The sequence below is a fragment of the Cyprinodon tularosa genome, unplaced genomic scaffold (assembly GCF_016077235.1).
Source record: "Cyprinodon tularosa strain WSP-4 unplaced genomic scaffold, ASM1607723v1 ctg1099, whole genome shotgun sequence".
NCBI lineage: Eukaryota > Metazoa > Chordata > Actinopteri > Cyprinodontiformes > Cyprinodontidae > Cyprinodon > Cyprinodon tularosa.
In genome coordinates, this window is record NW_024037892.1 from 95,853 (window position 1) to 114,601 (window position 18,749).

Consider the following 18,749-nt stretch of genomic DNA (forward strand, 5'->3'; position numbering starts at 1 on the left):
AGCTAATTATCCTATTTTAATGGTGAAAGCACTTATTCTGTAGGTAAAGTATCTAATCAGCCCCTTATTTAAGAGGATTTTGTTATTCTTATCTATAAAAGTGGCCAAATGAGAACAATCATCTGTCATATTTTGGCAAATGAGGCCCGAGGAGAAGAAGGCAAAAGTCCAGGTGACAAACACTCACCCAACGTTTGTTCCAGCTCTTTGTAGACGGGTTCAACGCTCAGTGCAACTCTGGTTGGTTTGAAAAAATAAAAACTTCATACATGCACTCATACTCACACGCACACAGCAATAAAACCACTAAATCTGACATCCGGCAGTAACAGGTTCAAGAAGCATATGCTGGAGGGGGGGAGGAAGGGAGGTGGGGGGGAGGCAGGGGAGTTTAGCTGCCCTGTATGCAATGCGCACGTTACAACTGTGTTTAAATACAAATAAAAAAAAGAGAAGGCCTTCAAAGTTCTGATGGTCTGTGACCAGATATTTCCACGGAGACCATCCGGCCTCCGGAAACCGCCGTCATCATCAGGAGAACAAGCCGCTCCTCTCCATAAAGCCATCAGAGTATCCAGAGGGTAGCTCCATATAAAGGCGACTGCTCTACTTGTTTCCAGACTGAGATGAATAGATCTACATATACAAAGTCTATATTACAAAGCTTCCAATAAACTGCATTTCCCTGCACTGACATCAGCTGAAAAGCTGCCCCCCCCCTCTCTGGGTCATTGTGGCCTTTAAAAGGGCGGGGTAAACGGGTTAACTCCAACCTTTGCTCCTTTCCTTCTGATTAAACGACACAGATAAGGGTGAAGGGCTTTTCCTCCTCTTTTTCGCTGCTCTTATATGTAACAATGTTTAGAATGACATCAACTATCAAGGTAAACTTTAAACCTCTAGAGAACGAGCGAAAAACTGAAATAGCAAAAGGTGCTCCGTAATGTACACATGGGAACACAGCTGCATTATTAAGTGCCTTGACTGTCAGTCTGCGCTTCGCCGTGATCACCAGCCCCGCAAGGCAGAACCTCTGTTTCTTTAGCTTCCGTTTTGCCTTCAGAAAGGTGGGAGCAGCTTCTGATGGAGGAAGGCCAAGTTGGAATGATGCCCGACCTGTACGAGGAAGGCTGCTGGGTGTCGGTTAAAGACGAGGACGTGTGTCCTCTGCTGGTTGGAGAGGCGGCGGGGGAAGGGGAGAGGGGCGGGCGGCTCGTTGGACTCTTAGTAGCGGTGCGTCTGGTGGGAGTACTGGGAGCTCTGCTGGGATGATGAGGAGTATCCCATGGTACTCTGAGACTGAGTGGAGCCTTGGACGTTGCTTTGGTAACCAAGCCTGGAGCTGGAGTGCTGGAGACAAACAGAAGAATAAAAACAGAGTTAACTTCTTTAAATCCCCTCCTGTATACAGAAACGTTAAACTCTGAGTTTAAAGCTTTTGGTCCGTTTGATATTTTATTTGAAAAAAAAACATAAGGAGGTGCAGTTTTTGTAAGTGAGATTTGTCTTCCTGTAAAAATTCAAAAAATATCTACTGGACTTGGTTTTCAAAGTTTTGAAGACGTTTCGCCACCTCTCCAGGAAGCTTTCTCAATTCCTAAGCAATGATGTTCTGCAGGGATGTCTGTTCGGACACATATTCTTTTAAATTTAACCTCAGATTATAAGGCAAATAGGGCTGAACAGTGGAGCAGTAGAACTGCTGCCTTGCAGCAAGAATTTTCTGGGTTTGATTCCTGGCCCGGGGTCTTTCTGCATGGAGTTTGCATGTTCTCCCTGAGCATGCGTGGGTTCTCTCCGGGTACTCCAGCTTCCTCCTACAGTCCAAAAACATGACTGTTAAACAGCTTCTCTAAATTCTCCTTAGGTGTGAGTGTTTGTGTGAATGGTTGTTTGTCCTAATTGTGTCACGGTCTTGGAGTTTTCAGTTTCACTTTGATCCATGTTTTTCTTTGTTTTCTAGTTTTATTGGTTTAATTCCTATTTCGTGGTGCTTTCTGGATATAGTTGAGTTCTTAGGTTTTTCTGTTGCCCTCTTGTGTTGGTCTCATTTTCCCCAGCTCCTTAGAGTCTTCTCTTCACACCTGCTCCCAATCAGCTCATTAGTCCTGTTTTTGTTCTGTCTCCCATATAAACTCTCCTGTGCAGTTCCTCAGTGCAGGTTCATCTTTTCCTGGCTCCTCATGTATGTTTTCCCTGATATCTCCAAGGTTCTGTTTTTTTCTGTATTTGTTATGTTGGAGTTTTGGATTCCTGCCTTAGTTGCCTGTCAGTACCTTATCTACTCTGCATTTGGGTCCTCAAAACTTCAACCCAACTGTGACAGTTTGTCTCTGTGTTCTCCTGCGATGGACTGGCGACCTGTCCAGGGATGCCACCGCCTCTCGCCCACAGACAGTTGGAGGTAGGCACCAGCACCCATTGCTACCCCACTTGGGATAAGTGTGACGGAAAATGGATGGATGGAGTATAAGGTAAATAAAAAGTCCTATTTTTAATGGTGAAGTCAAAGGACAGACTGACTTTCCTTTTCTGCTTGTCTGAGATCAGCATTCCTGTCATTTTTTTTCCCCCAGTCACTTCTAAAGTTTCCAATAGAAACGTATTAATATCATATACCTGAACCGGCTCAGTTGCCTTATAAAGAGAAATGGGGCGGAGGTGTTCGACCTGTTTCTAAGGCCCAGTTCAGGTGAGATGCCCTCTAGTTTAAAGCTTGCTGGGCCCTGCTGTGTTGATCATGGGGGATAGTATTACAGGTTGAAAGATAGTTATAGGATATTTCTCTGGTTTAATGCTGTCGAATGAAATCTCCATTTGCCGAAGCCTATCCCTGCAATCAACGGGCTGAAAGCCTGGTTTAAATTCATCGTATCTCTCATATATTTTGCTTTATCAACCTCTTCTATGATCTTAGCCTGAAAATAGTTTTTAAAAAAGCTGCCAGCCTTCCTAGGAGCTTGTTCTTAAATAGATTGCTTCTCTTTAAAGGAAATTGTTCCTCATGATAATCCATAAATATATTCCACCCTGAATTGATCATGTTACACTCCCTCTGCCATGTAGCTACCTGCTAATTTACTTAATTTGCAATTCTTATAAATCACAGCCAAAAACGTGGATCTATATGCAGATGTGGAGACTGAGCACAAAGCTTCCTCACAGCCAGGGTAGCCACACACTGCTGGAAACTAATATGTGTTTTGCAAAGTCACAACCTTCTCTCACTATTCTAACAACTAAATAGAGAAGATGGGCTGGACTTAAACACTCGTATGTTTGTCCTTATCTTATCCCTACAAAGTGTTTCCACATGCTGTGGCTACTGTCTGGACTGTTGATTTAGATGTCAGCCAATAGAAAACAAGGTCAGATTCCTTGTTATATCACCCTTTACCCCCATCAACCCTTCTGTAAACTCTAACCAGTCGCTTAAGCTCCTGTCACAGCTTGACTATTTAGACCAGTGTATGGCTGACGTACAAAAAATCTGGCAAAAATGCTGGCATACGTTATCGGTACGTTTTGTATAAGTTATGAGTACACTGAAACACGCTAGCACACATCGAAATACGGCGAGTACATCGAGAAATTTTGACCGTGCTCAGAATTTCCTGCCATATGCCAGCGTATGCCATACATGGGGCCATAAGTTCCAGGTCAGTTATCTGATGGTTGACATACGGTAAGTATAAGTTACTCATAAGTCGTGGCGTCTGGCTTATCCAAAACCTATGTGTAACTTCTGCGTAACTCATTAAGAACTTCTGTGTTTCTAACTTCCAGCTACTGTATAATGGTGTATTGGAAGCGTTTTTGGTATAAAGGAGGTTCACAGGAGGAAACCGTCACTTCTCCTTCATCGCCATCATAGGGTGAGGGAGAAGGTGAGGGTGATGGATCCCCCCTGTGTTCACGACCACCACCAACACACTTCCTAGCAGACATGACGCTCAATCTGCTGTGACTGCAAACCTTCTTTCTTTTTACTTTTTATTTATTTTTGTTTTTTATTCTTTCTTTTGTGAGCGGGTGGTAAACAGCAGCTGGGTTAATACTGCGATCAAAGGCATCTTTTTATGCAGATTGGGCGCCTCCAGGCGCATTGCTGCTCCTGAGGGGAGCAGCTTTAACTGATGCTTGCTCATCATTTCATGGGCATGACGCTCTGGGCTCTTTATAAATGCTCTACTTATACGCCCAAAATAGAAAAAAGCGCATGTTAGAGTTTTAGGAGATTCTGGGACGTCGGGCATATGCTGGCTAAATCGGCAAGGTGGGACAGGGGCCTTATAATTGCTGAAGAGAAGCATCTCCACATCATGATGCTGCCACCACCTACTTGCTTGCTGGGGATGTTCTGTTCAGTATTTTTTAAATGCTTAAAGTCTAAAAAAACGTCTGGTCTGATCTGACTGGATTGCTGTTTCATCGTCATGGTCGATGCCAAACAGGACGTCATCGGTACGTTGGGATTATACCAATCAAGAAGTATAGCCCCATATGGTCCTATCGGCTGGGAGGTGGAACTCTGCAGCTCCTCCAGACCTTCTAACATGTCTGGTGTTTTTATTCTGTTAGTAGGAACCCTCCTGAGGTCAAGGGAAGGAGGCAGAAGGTATTTGTGAGGAATTAGAAATTAGAGGTGCAATGAGAACCAGATGCTAAAAACAGAGACGCTGCTCTGCTGCTGTCCTGCTGTCTCTGCAAACGGGGAGAGCTTGGTGAAGGCTGCCATGTTAACATCTGCTCATCCTTATGGTGAGTTTGATTAAATGAATTCCAGAGAAGCTAAAGACTTTTATTTCCCTTCTGTTTGACCCAGGAGGACTGATGAAACTCCAACACTTTGCCCCCATCAGCGGCTGTTTATGACAGGAGCTGTTGCTCTTATCATCTTCTCACTGACAGAGAGGAGGGTGAGGCCAGCGATACAACAGGCTGAAAACAGTGGCTCCGTCAGCAGGACGGATCTTATCAGCTGCTGCCGTCTGCTGCGTCAGTGTCTGCCTCTCTGGAGGCTGCTGGTTCTGCTCCTGGCCTTCATGATCGGCTCATGAAGCAGAGACTAACCAGAACCTCTGCTGATGTTCAGCCTGAAGGGACAGATGACGGTTTTCCCTAAAAGTGTCGCTGAACTTCATGTTTAAACGCCTCAATGATTTAAAAACGGCAAACGGTGCGTTCACTCAGCAGAGAATAGGTAGGATCAATGAGTCTCTGTTTTTTTGTTGCACCTGGGCTAAAACACACCTGATACTCTGACTGTAACACTCCGGTTCCTGAGGAGGCTCCAGAGGGCCCGATCCGAGGTTTCTTGTTGGGTGGGCCCTGATCCTGACCGTGCTGCATTCCTCCTCCTGTGTTGGCCCCCGTGGCTCCGTTGGTTTGAGCCGAGCTCTGCTGGGAGGGGGCCTGCTGGGCCGCCGCCTGCTGCTGGGTCTGGGTCTGGTTCTGGCCTATCGTCTGCTGGTGCTGCTGGGTCTGGTTCTGCAGTAAAGGAGGAGAGGGGTAGAGGTGAGAAAGGCTTTCCTGCTTAACATTAATCTGTTTTTATCTTTTTGTTCATCATGCTTCAAATCATTTCTCTTTTTTTTGCCTCTGAGCGAAGCGCTGCACCAGACCTGCGTCTGTTTTCTAGTCTGCTGAATATGATGCTTCATAAAACTATCTCCCCTTCAGACGACATGCAGCGGTCAGCTTGGATGGAAGGTGCCTCTTCAGCTGCAACCTCCTGCCGCATGCACAGAGCACAGCTGCCTTTGGCAAAGTCACAGCTAAATCCATGCAGTGATTTATTACGCCGTAAAAATAACTGAAAGGGAAGAAGAGGGACTGCAGATTATTACAGGCTGCAGATTTCTACCCACCCATCCTGCTACAGCAGAATATGTATCATAACAAAATCCTCCTTCTCACATATAAAGCCTTAAATGGCCAAGCTCCATCTTATATCAGAGATCTGATTGTTCCTTATGTTCCTAACAGAGCACTTCGCTCTCAATCTGCAGGTTTACTAGTGGTTCCTAGAATTTCTAAAAGTAGAATGGGAGGCAGATCTTTTAGTTATCAGGCTCCTCTCCTGTGGAACCAACTACCAGTTTTAGTCCGTGAGGCAGACACCCTGTCTACTTTTAAGGCTAGGCTTAAAACTTTCCTTTTTGATAAAGTTTATAGTTAGAGTGGCTCAGGTTATCCTGAGCTATCTCTATAGTTATGCTGCTATAGGCTTAGACTGCTGGAGGACATAGGGACCCCCCCATTTCATCATTCTGCTTCATTCTATCTCTATTCTCCCACTCTGCAGAATCTGTTAGTTCAATCTCTAACGTTCTGCTCTCTCTGCTTTTTCTCATAGTAGCTTCATCTGGTCTGTTCCTGTTTGGCTGTGACTCCACCCTGGTGAGAAATATCAGCTGTGCTGCTGCCATCAACACCTTTGTTTATAGATGTTGGAGATCAGCCTGTTTTTCAGTGTAGTCCTGTTTCTCTGACTGTGACTTGCTGGATGTGCTCTCTTCATCCTCTGACATGGGAGCTGGCTCGGAGATCGTCTGCCTGGCTGTGTGTTTCCTGGACGGGGCTGCCTTTTACAGCTGCTTTTTATATCTCTACTTATGTCTCCTTAAACTGCAGTCGGCCTCGGCTGATGGCCGAGAGCCATCTGCTGGAGGTTTCTTCCTGTTAAAAGGGAGTTTTTCCTCTCCACTGTCGCTACAAGCATGCTTAGTGTGAGGGATTGCCTTCCAGTCAATGAGTCGATGCAATCAACTGGTTTTCCTTAGATAGAAAACTTTAAATCAATCTGACTGGATGATCCGGTGAACTGGAAAGTGCCTTGAGATGACGTGTTGTGAATTGGTGCAATATATATGTATATATATATATATATATATATATACTGAATTGAATTAATCTATAGAGGTAAAACCGTGCTGTTACGGCAGGCATCCACACACATCTGCTACTTTAAAAGCATTGATCCTGCTGTAAATGGATTAAACCATTGAAGCCTGCAAATTTCAACAAAGCTTCATTGATCTGGAATCAGCTGGCAAAAAAAGCAAAAAGAAAAGTCTGAAGTAGGTTAAAACAAAGTAGAAGTCGGACATTTTCATAGGCTTAATTTACTCTTTTCTGAAAGTTTGAGGAGAAGAATGAAGCTACGCGTTCAATAGGCTACAGCGAAGCATCATAACAGACCAATCAGAGGTCAGTAAAGTGCAGGAATGTTTTTAGGAATTTTAACATGTCCTCATTGGACCACAGCTATAAACAATCTGTTAATTAGCAAGGATTATTAACAGATTACTGAATAACTGATATATGTTACGCCTTAAAGAGAGAGTGTTTTTTATCTCTCAACATTAACGGTTGGATTTTGTAAAAATGTTCAGTCCTTTCTGTTGCAGGATCACTGCGTTTATAATCCACTCACTGCATGTCTGTCAGTTTGAGGATCTGGACTTTGAATCTTTTTCACTTTATTGTAGATTTGTGGTCCAGTTTCCAAAGTTAAACTTTGTCAAAGATTTATGTTTCTTAAATTGAGACATTTTTATTCTATAAATGGAAGTAGAAACAGAAATGTTTTAAAATGTCTGGCTGCTCCTTTCCCCCTAAAGTTCAATAAAAGCGTTGAACTGAAAAAATAAAAACCAGGTGGAATAGAAGAAGTCTCCAGTTTATACTCCAGGTGTCGGTAGTGGCCAGGCTATATGATGAACACCTCCCATGATTCTCTGTAATGACATAACAGCCGTGGATCTGTGTGGATCGGTACCTTGTCCGTTTTCTCCTCAGGTTCATCCTCATTCAGAAACTCCCTCTTTGGGTAGGGGATCTGACAGCCAGCAAACACGCTGCAGAAAAGGCAGATCAAACCATGAAGCATGAAGCAAGCTGCACCAACATGCAGAGTTAATGTAATGGAGGGACGGTGCAATCTATCAGTGTTTTTTTTTTTTGTTGATTCTTTTATTCAAACTGAAATGATCTCTTAAAATTAGAGGGAAATTGAAGAGCACTCTTTTTTTTCTACAAAATTAAATATGAAAATAAAAGATACTGAGTGAATCATTTTTTTTAAATGGGGTCTGGAGAAATGGTAGTTTTATAGAGCCAATAAACAAACCCAGGAGCATCACAGCAAGCTCTTCAGTAAGGAACCTTCTGTGGTATAATCCCCTTCCACACTTTGATGATTTAGACGGCGTATGCCTGACGTACGGAAAATCTGGCCAAAACGTTGGCATATGTTGGATAAGTTATGGGTACTTTACTGTGCTAATAACTTATTACTTAGTATGCTGAAACACGCTGGCACATGCCAACATACGGCGAGGACATCAGGAAATTCTGAGCATGTTAAAAATTTCCTGATGTATGCCAGCGTAAGTTCCAGATCAGTTATCTGATGGTTGACATACGTTAAGTGTCAGTTACTCATAAGATGCGCCGTCTAGCTTAATCAAAACCTATGAGTAACTTATGCATAACTTCTGCGTAACTTATCAAGACCTCTCTCCAACGCATATCAATGTGTTTGATGTTTTCCAGGTGAGCATTGAACGTGTTTCTAACTTCCAGCTACTGTATAATGGTGTATTGGCAGCGTTTCGGTTCACAGGAGGAAACCGTCAGTTCTCCTCCAGACTTCATCCCCATCATAGGGTGAGCCAGAAGGTGAGCGTAATAAGTTCACGCCCACCACCAGCAAACCTTCTAGCAGGCATGATGATGATGATCTCCTGCGACTGAAAACCTTCTTTCTTTCTTTTCCTGTTCATTTATTCTTTTTTGGGGATGGATGGTAACCAGCAGCTAGGTTAATACTGCAACAGGGTTTCAACAGGGTTTGTATTTTCCAACAATGAGCTCAAACATATATTTATTCAATGCTTTCCTATTGTGGAGACCACAAAAGAACCAAAATACACTGATATTTATATTTATAGGTAGCTAGACATTAATGTATAACAAAAAAAAGGATGAATAGCAGCCGATTCTGATGCCAACAGGAATATATCATGTCTCCCTAGTATGGACACAATTTAAGTTTCATTCATCCATCAATCCATCAAGAAAAATGTGGATTGACTGATGGATGTTTTTTCCCTTTCATGCCCATGACAGATGCACAAGCATCATGTCATGGGCATTACGCTGCTGTGCATTATGCACAAGTTAGGCTGTCATTCTACATAAGTTCTGGGCTCATTATGAAAACCCCCAAAATTGAAAAAATACATAGAAATGTTAGCGTATGCCAGAGTTTTAGGAGATTCTGGGACATCTGGTATACGCTGGCTAAATCAGCAAAGTGTGACAGGGCCCTATGGTAGCATGAGAAATCAGAGCAGTAACCATCTGTGACAAACTGCTAATAAGCAGGCGGATTAATAAATGTTAAGACATGAACTGGCTGCCTCAAATTACTAATAAACATGTAACGTTTTATAAGTGTTAATGGGTTTATTGTAAAAAAAAAAGGAAGTATAAAATGACTAATTAATTTATCCAGTGTGAGAATCATTTAAAACCCTGAACTGCAAAAGCTCTGAGTACAGAGGCCTTGCCGGTTCAGAGTGATGCTGCCCCTATTCTCCTACGCTTTCCGTTCTGCTCTGATCAGACAAACCTTATGATAAGAGCAAAAAAACAATCACAGATTGTTCCACTACTGTTGTTCCTACCAAGTCTGATAAATTATCTAAGCTGCAAAATAATCTCCTTCCTCTTGGATTATTTCTTTATGCTGATGAGCTGCATCAGGACATTTTGCAGTACATTGTTCTGAAGTAGATTACAGTTTGATGGGACATATTCACCCAAATAAAAAATGTTATTGGCTTTATTACTAAACTGATTTTATTCTTTTATTAAAGCCCAAAACGAAATAAAAAATTTATTTATTTGCTCTTTTTCCATTTTTTTAACACTTTTTATTTAGTAGTGAGATTATAATTAAAATGTTCTTTTATTTTTATGAAATGAGTTTCAAAATAAACCAAAAAAATGTTTATTATTGGGTTTTTTGTCAGTTTAAATGAACTATTTTTATTTTTTTTAAATGAGTTTCAAAATAAATCAAAAAATGTTTATTATTGTTTTTTTGTCATTTTTTGTCATTTTTTACATTTAAATAAAGTTAAATAGGTTTTGAACGACTCACTCTGTTGTTGGTAAAGGCTCCTCCAGGAAGTAGGGGTCCTGCAGCGCCTGCTCTGAGGTGATCCGTTTGGTGGGGTCCATGGTGAGGAGTTTTTGGAGCTGGGGGCAAAAGGACAAAATGTTCCTACATCCCCGGGTGACAGTGAAAGCACCAGAAAGTGGCGACACTCTGGAATAATCCATCACAGTCACTACATCTAAACCATCTTCAGTTAAAAACAACTACAAATATTTAGCTTCACTTATGAATAGATTTAAGTTGATCGGATTAGATTCATAGGTTTATGTAAAACTGATTATCATACAAGTTTGGATCAGAGAAAATCCATAATAAATAGTTTTTAAAACTGATGAAGAGCTTTCTTTAGGCTGGGTCACAGTTGGCTGAAGGATTCTGTTTGCTAGTTTCCTCTAAACCGCAGGACGTGTTCTTACCAAGAGGAACACTTTGCTGTCTGGCTTCACTTTATGCTTCTCCATGTACTTGATTAAGCTGCTGTTTGCATACCTGTGAGGACAAAAACAAAGGTTCCATATCTGAAACTTTGCTGATAAGGTTCTTGATCTTCTGAGGTTTCACTCACGTTGTCCTCCTGAAGTCCTTCTGCAGCGTGGGATACTCTGGCATCTTTCTGATGTCCTCCCAGTCTTTATCTACAGATGAGACACAGAGCAAACACTGATATTCTATCTTCTAGGGTCAGAATTTATTATCAGAGCAATTCAATCCAAAGCTACTGAAAGATAAAGCAGCAGTGAGGACAATGTGATTTATGTGCAGACCTGCAGGGAAACCCATCACGCTGAATATTCTGTCCAGCTGGTCATGGTGGAAGGGGTTACTGGTCTTGATGTCCTCTTGGCGACAGTGGAAGATGGGCTCTGATGTGAGCAGCTCCGCAAAGATGCAACCAATTGCCCAGATATCTGATACAAACAAAAACACTGTTTTAAAAAAAAAAATACTTTCTTGCTTGGGCCTTTTAAAGGAAAAGTCCTGTCACATTCAGTATACAAACTTCCTTTCCTTTAATTAGACGTCACATGTAAAGCTAAATTTAATAATAAAAGGTCTTAAAAGGTATCAGAGAATCTGGGACAGTGACTGGTGTTTTGTTCTGACTGTGTTGCTGTTGAATTGAAGGTTTCTTTATCCGTAATTGTTTAAGTCCAAACCCCTGAAACAGTCTTTCCTAGTCTTGATACTTTTTTTAACTTCTGATTTTTTCCAGTAGGTGGCGATAATATCCAAATTAACAACACCCATCCAAGCTCCTGATTAAGTTTGAAGCAACTTCTTGCTGAAGATTTTTCTAAAAATGTTAGAGTTTACTTTCACACAGTGAATAATTACCAAATTATAAAAAAGAAAAAACTAAAATGTGTAAAATTTGATTTATTGATGAGATGCAACAGTTTTTTCTCCTCCCAGCTTCTCTCTCTAGGTTGCAAAGGGGGGCAGTGGGCTCCCCCTGTCCACCCGTCAGTACCACCCCTGTTTAAGCCTCAAATAGACAAGCAGACACCGATTCAAACCTCACGGCTGCTTCACGTCAGCTCAGTCAGACTCACCGATAGCTTTGGTGTAGTGTCGGGCCCCAAGGAGCAGCTCGGGGGCCCGGTACCAGAACGTCACCACCACAGGGTCGAGGTCCGCCAGCGGCTTCAGGGGAGAGTTGAAGAGTCTGGCGAATCCCATATCAGCTGCAGAGAAAAGACACGATGCTCAGCAAACAAAGAGCTTATCTGAGGACGAGGAGCGCAGTGAAGGATGCTGTCAGGGTCAAAGGTCGTGTCATGTGATCTACTGAGATTGTTAAACAGTGCAGATGTTCCCTGCGACCTCTCTCTCCATCAGATTAGCTTCTAGGTTTATAGACATCTCCTTAAAATGTTGAATAACAGACCATATAAGGGAGAGGTACACTGAAAAACTGGCTAATGGCCTTTAATCAGCCTGAAAAAACAACTTCTTTGTTTTGGGCTTTATTAATTTTCAGATGTGAAATCTGAAAAACTATGACGGACTATTAGGGCCAGGCTAGAGTTCTATTTTTTATATTTCGAGAATAAAGTTGTCATATTCTGAGAACAAAGTAGTGAAATTATTACAATAAAGTGTTATATTACGGGAATTAAGTCGTAACATTAGGAGAATAAAGTCGTAACATTAGGAGAATAAAGTCGTAACATTAGGAGAATAAAGTCGTAAAATTACGAGAATAAAGTCGTAACATTACGAGAATAAAGTCGTAACATTAGGAGAATAAAGTCGTAAAATTACGAGCATAAAGTCGTAACATTACGAGAATAAAGTTGTAAAATGATTAGAATAAAGTCGTAAAATGATTAGAAAAAAGTCGTAAAATGATAAGAATAAAGCCGTAACATTACGAGAATAAAGTCGTAACATTACGAGAATAAAGTTGTAAAATGATAAGAATAAAGTCGTAACATTACGAGAATAAAGTTGTAAAATGATAAGAATAAAGTCGTAACATTACGAGAATAAAGCTGTAACATTACGAGAATAAAGTCGTAATGTTACGAGAATAAAGGCGTAATATTAAGAGAATGAAGTCATCATACAACAACCAGTTTCAGAAAGAAAGTTTCGAGCTCCGACCAGCAGATGACGGCCAATCAGCAGCCTGATTCCACTTTGCCCTACTGGCCAATTTGATGCTGGTGCTAAAAGATTTCGTTTTTTTTTTTCAAACCAGAGCCAAAGTATAACTTCACATGATGCTCCATATTCCTCAATGCAGGGAAGACAGTGCTTCTTCTTAGAATTGTCATAAAATACAACTTGTTTCTCGTAAATGTAGGACTTTATTCTTTTAATATAACTATATTATCGTAATTTTATGACTATCTCGTGATTTTTCTCCTAATATTACGACTTTATTGTTGTAATTTTACGACTTTATTCTCGTAATGCGACAACTTTATTCTCATAATTTTACGACGTTATTCTCGTAATAAGAATGTTATGACTTTATTCTTGTAATTTTATGACTATTCTCGTGGCAACTTTATTCTCGTAATTTTACGACTTTATTCTTGTAATGGTACGACTGTATTCTCGAAATAATACTCCATCATAGAAAAATAAACATGACTAAGATACAGTAATTTAAAGTGAGTTCATAAAACCAAGGTAGTAATCTTTAACATGACTGAGGGAGTTGTCAGTATTTATGCTCATAAGTCTGAACCTTTGGTGTTTAAAGGAAAAGTCCGGTTACATTCAGAATTTAAACTTCTGATAGTACATTAAAATGAAATGATTCCATACTGTTTAATAAATGATCGGTGTTTTTAATTCAGAGTAATTTTCATGTGAATGTGCTTTACTGGAAGCATCCATGTTTGTCAAAGAACACTACTGCCACCTACTGGTTTGTGACGTTACGGTGCGTAACGGCTGTTGATCAAGTCCCAGTGCTGTATCTGGTGTTTGTCACAACGCGCTATTATCCAAGTCATCTTGAAAACATTCTTCTTCCAAATGTTGGCTACATATTACGGGTTTTTTCTCTGGCCAGAAGTTCGATGGTAAATCCTCCCTCTTCAAGTTGGCAATCCAACGACCAACCCGTCCGTGGAGGATCAGGAATCAGAAAGGTGAAATAACTCTTTTTTCCACTTTTACCCGATATATTCCAACATCCAGCTGCCATGCACGTGGCATTGTCAGTTTTACTATAGCTCTGGTGAATTTCAATGGTGAAGTCCTCTGAAAATCTTCAATAATTGTTGTTGATTGCAGATGTGTCTAGTAGTTCCCATTGATTTTGCTTGTAAAGCGGGGAGAATGGCGCTAGGCTTACCGCACCGTGATGTCAGTGCTGGAAGATGGCAGGAGGGAGGGGTTACTATATTTGGGCAAAATGGCCGCTCCCAGACTCAGTGATCAGTGAAAATAATAATATTTTTTTTTTTTTATGATTAACGCCAAATTCATTAAATCAGCGCAAACATATTAGTTTTAGGTATACATAATGATCCATTGGTTATTCCTGCTTCCTGGACTTTTCCTTTAAAGGCTGAGTGTTGCTTAAATGTTTGGTTTTAACACTTGAAGAGATGCTGCCAAACAAAGTGCTTTGGTTTCTTGACAATGACAACGCTGCTTCTTCATTACTGCCTCTTTAAGTTTAGAGAGCAGAGTATCAGATTCTATAAAATGTTGCTGGTTTAAAGCCGCTGCTGTTACTGTAATTAAAGGGGAAGGTTTTTAAATGCGGCAAGGAGATAAATGAGACACACTTTACCAATGGAACAAGACCATTCAAAATAAGAAAAAACAACTGCCTGGTCTCATTTAAAGTGCACATTATCTAGTTATCCAATTTTAAGAATAAAAAATCTCATTCCATTTCCAAATGATCTGATTTTCCTACTAAAATTATATTTATATATATTTAAATATATAATATATAATATATAATATAAATATATTTAAAATATATTTAATTTAAGAAATGTTAACTTATTTTTAAACCGTTTTTGCTGTGTGCCATTAGCAGAAAAATTACTTTACACACTGCAAAAATGATCTAGAAATATAAAAATAAGTAAAAATCTCTTAAATTAAATGTATTAACCCTGAATTTGAATAGGTAAATGAGATGATTTTCAAATAGAATAAGTATTTTAAATCTTAAAATAATATGATTAGATAATTTGCAATTGAAATAAGACAATGCACTTTTTTAAGAGAAATTAAATCTGCAATAACTGACATTAAGACCTCGTCCCAGGTTTCTGATCATCTAAAAGCCAAAGTAATTACTTTTGGCATCATATGAAAACAGAGATCCACACTAATAAAGAACAGGGTCATATCTGCTGACTGCCGATTGAGGCTCCGCCCCTTTAAGCAGGGGTCAGAGTGTCCATCCTCCCTGACAGCAGTGTCAAAGAGTCTGGCTTCACTGGAACAGCACCCTAGTACTATTAGTGGGAGGGCTTAAAAATAGATTCCAGCTCTGCAGCAATACCCTTCAACAGCCCCAGGACAGATGGCTTATGTAACGCCGATCTCAGCTCCCTGGCAACCTCTCAAGGGGAGAGGTGAAGCGCCGCAGAGCATCTACTGTACGCCTGACACACTGCTGATGACATCACAGGTCAAAAACCATCTAGAAATAAGTCTAAATGTTAAATTAAGTGTATTTACCCTTAATTTGAGGAGGTAAATAAGATGATCTGCCAATAGAATGATTTTTACTCTTAAAATAAGAAAATTAGATAATATGCACTTGAAATAAGATGATGCAATTGTTTTTTTCTTATTTTAAATGTGAAAAGTCCTGTTCCAATGGCAAATGGTCTCACTTAAGTCCTCAATTCAAGAAAAATGCACTTATTTTAAGAAAAAATGACTTATCTAGATTTCGATTTTTTCAAGTGCAGCATCTTTCCATTATACTTTAAACAGATGTAAAAAAAGTGGCAGCTTGATGACTGTTACCAATTTTAACTCGTCCTCGCTCGGGGCCTTCTCCCATCACCAGGATGTTGGCTGGTTTCTGTGGAGGACAAGGAGAGCACACTATAAGCACAGTGGAGATGGGTTGGTGAAGAAGCTGGTTGCAGAAGGCAGGGTGAGATGGGAGGGGGTGGAGCCATGCTGGGGCTGCTTCCTCCGGCCAGTAACCCGGCATGACCGTGTCATTCAGACCGTTTAACGAGGGAGGCCCCGAACACTGACAGGGAAGGAGGTTAAACTCACAACCACACACCTGTGCTCCTCTAAGCTTTGATTAGAAACTAAACACACAAAAAATGAATCTCAGGGAGTCCATTGTTTTTGTTGCTTCGAAGACAGAAGGTTTCAGACGTGACTAAAGTTACATTTTGAAGTTATACCAAAAGATTTTTAAAAAAAATCAGATGGTGGAATCAGAGACACAATAACAAGCCAATGATCAGATTTTGACGTTTTTCTTTTAATCCATATTAGCTCAAACTAGTGGCTGGTTGGTTGGAAACTGAAAAGTCAAACCTTTTTCCCTGAACACTGAATGCATCATATCTGGAGCGAACAGCTCATGCTAACAGAAAATCCTTAGTTTGAAAGCTGTTTTAGAGGAAAGAAGATGAAGAGATGAGTTATCAAGATATCAGAGGAAGCTTTAAAACTGTATGAAGGAACTTAAAAAGAGAAAATATGTTTTAGAGATGCCTTTCTGCTGTAATCCACGCCCTTACCAACAGACAGATGGACTTCAGTCGTTTGGGTCTTTTGCCATTTTGAGAAGTTTCCTTGAATTGACCTTTTATCCAACTTCAGGAGATACTAGAAATACTGATCAGGTTCCAGCCGAGTGGATCCATCATCATTTTAACCTCTTCTACCAACATAAAAGCTTGATTTGGAAATTATGGCATAAAATTTGAACTGTTCTAGTTAAAGTAAGGTCTACCTTCTCTAAGATTCTAGCATTTATAACTATGATTTTTCCATAATTAGTTTTTCTAGATACTTTCTTCGATTTTCTTTTTTTTAATAGTTATTGATACTTCAGTAAAAATCATCTGTTTGGTTTTATTATCTGTAATTTAAAATAAATCAAGCAAAAAAAAAAAATGCCTAAAAGAACAAAGAATAGTATTTAAACATGTCTAAACACAGCAGTGAAATTAAGTTATGAATTCAAAACTTCAACTGCCTGAAGTTTAGTATTAAAAAGCTTAACAATAAAGATTAGAACATTTGACCAAACCTCATTTTGGTGTATACTGTAAAGAAAACAATGCAGTATGGTGTCTCTCATTTATTTATTTCTGCTTGGTGTTACCTTTCTTATACCTCATCCAACATACTTCAGCCGGGCGTACACTGTGCGATTTTGTTCAATCGTTGCACGCAGCTACATTTCACACTGTACAATGCAACCGTTAGGTTTAAAAGTTCACAGCTCACAATATATGTTCTTACACTTTGTGCCCCGGAGCTCTGATGCGATCTACCTGTACACACTGCACGTCTAAACGAGTAGAATAGGAATATGAAGCTCACTAGAGTGAAACATGCTGCCTTGGCAATTTTGTGCTGGAAGCCCTAATAAGAAAAGGCGACGACATATTTGGACAAAGACATGGCTGAGCAAACGTGGCTACTATGTTCTATCAATTTTACAGAAAGAACTCCATTTCATTCACACCCCCGCCATGCTTCTGTGTTTTTATCTAAGAGGAAAAAGAAGAAGAATCCTTGTTTGCCCACTGAACGATTTGCCCACGACCACCTTAAGACATGTTTTTATTTTCTCCCGACCACACGATTCCTGACCGGGAGGTGGTCGTGAGAGGCTGTTCACTACACCACGCACCATCAGGCTGAAAGTCGGGCCGATCGAAAATTTTTTGCACGACTGGAAAGTCAGCCCGAAAAGGCCAAAAAAAATCGCAGTCTATGCACGGCTTTAGGTTATCCTTAGCTATGTTCTGCATTTGTGCTACTATAGGCTTAGACTTCTGGAGGACATAGGGACCCCATTTCATCATTCTGCTTCATTCTATCTCTATTCTCCCAGTCTGCAGAATCTGTTAGTTCAATCTCTAACGTTCTGCTCTCTCTGCTTTTTCTCATAGTAGCTTCATCTAGTCTGTTCCTGTTTGGCTGTGACTCCATCCTGGAGAGAAATATCAGCTGTGCTGCTGCCATCAACACCTTTGTTTCTAGATGCTGGAGATTGGCCTGTTTTTCAGTGTAGTCCTGTTTCTCTGACTGTGACTAACTGGATGTGCTCTCTTCATCCTCTGACATGGGAGCTGGCTCAGAGCTCGTCTGCCTGGCTGTGTGTTTCCTGGACGGGGCCGCCTTTTACATTTGCTTTTTGTATCTCTGCTTCTGTCTCCTTGAACCCCAGTCGTCCTCAGCAGATGGCCGCTCACACTGAGCCTGGTTCTAATGGAGGTTTCTTCCTATTAAAATGGGGTTTTACTCTGCACTGTCGCTACATGCACGCTTAGTGTGGGGGATTGCTATCAAGTCAACGCATTGATTCAAGCAGGTGGTTTCCCTTAGAAAACTTTGAATCAATCTGACTGTATGATCCGGTCGTAACGTGCCTTGAGTTGACCTGTTGTGATTTGGCACTATAGAAATAAACTGAATTGAAGTGAGTTTTGTAAAGTGAGGTTCTTGAAATCAGACAAAACAAACATCATACCATTAAAAACAAAATGTTTGTTGAATTTAAGGAAACATCAAGTTGTTGTTTGTCAAACCCTAATAATAGGTTATAACCCGAATGATCAGTGACGTCTCAGTTTCTAATTGAGGAAAATTAAGGTAAACACTATTTCATTCTTAACAGTAACTTTCTAAAGGTCTAATTCTACATTTCATCAGTCAGCTCATAGCAAAGATGGCCTCACAGGCAATCAGAGATCACAAAAAATTCTTAAATAGAAAATAATGCAGACAGATCACCCTCAGCTCTATGATTTTAATGTTCTCAGCTGTCCTCTCGTGCAGAAAGACTCACTGTCTGCATCTGTTCTGACTCCCAGGATGCCTTGCACCTACATGAACCTCCCTGACTAGCCAGACACCGACC

The 18,749-nt window shown here is 40.5% G+C and overlaps 1 protein-coding gene across 2 annotated transcripts in view; it reads right to left on the bottom strand.

The window, feature by feature from the left end:
* Positions 1-294: 294 nt before the first annotated feature.
* The window catches only part of LOC119789464 (cyclin-dependent kinase 19-like), a 34,373-nt gene continuing 15,918 nt past the window's right edge, over positions 295-18,749 (bottom strand). For both annotated transcript variants that reach the window (XM_038294347.1, XM_038294356.1), the window contains 9 exons: positions 15,653-15,710; positions 11,746-11,877; positions 10,957-11,100; positions 10,758-10,827; positions 10,609-10,681; positions 10,175-10,272; positions 7,784-7,862; positions 5,254-5,490; positions 295-1,350 (listed from right to left, as the gene is read on the bottom strand). In XM_038294347.1, the coding sequence (XP_038150275.1) occupies positions 1,225-1,350; positions 5,254-5,490; positions 7,784-7,862; positions 10,175-10,272; positions 10,609-10,681; positions 10,758-10,827; positions 10,957-11,100; positions 11,746-11,877; positions 15,653-15,710 (1,017 nt within the window). In that variant the 3' untranslated portion in view covers positions 295-1,224. The remainder of the gene's footprint in view (positions 1,351-5,253; positions 5,491-7,783; positions 7,863-10,174; positions 10,273-10,608; positions 10,682-10,757; positions 10,828-10,956; positions 11,101-11,745; positions 11,878-15,652; positions 15,711-18,749) is intronic.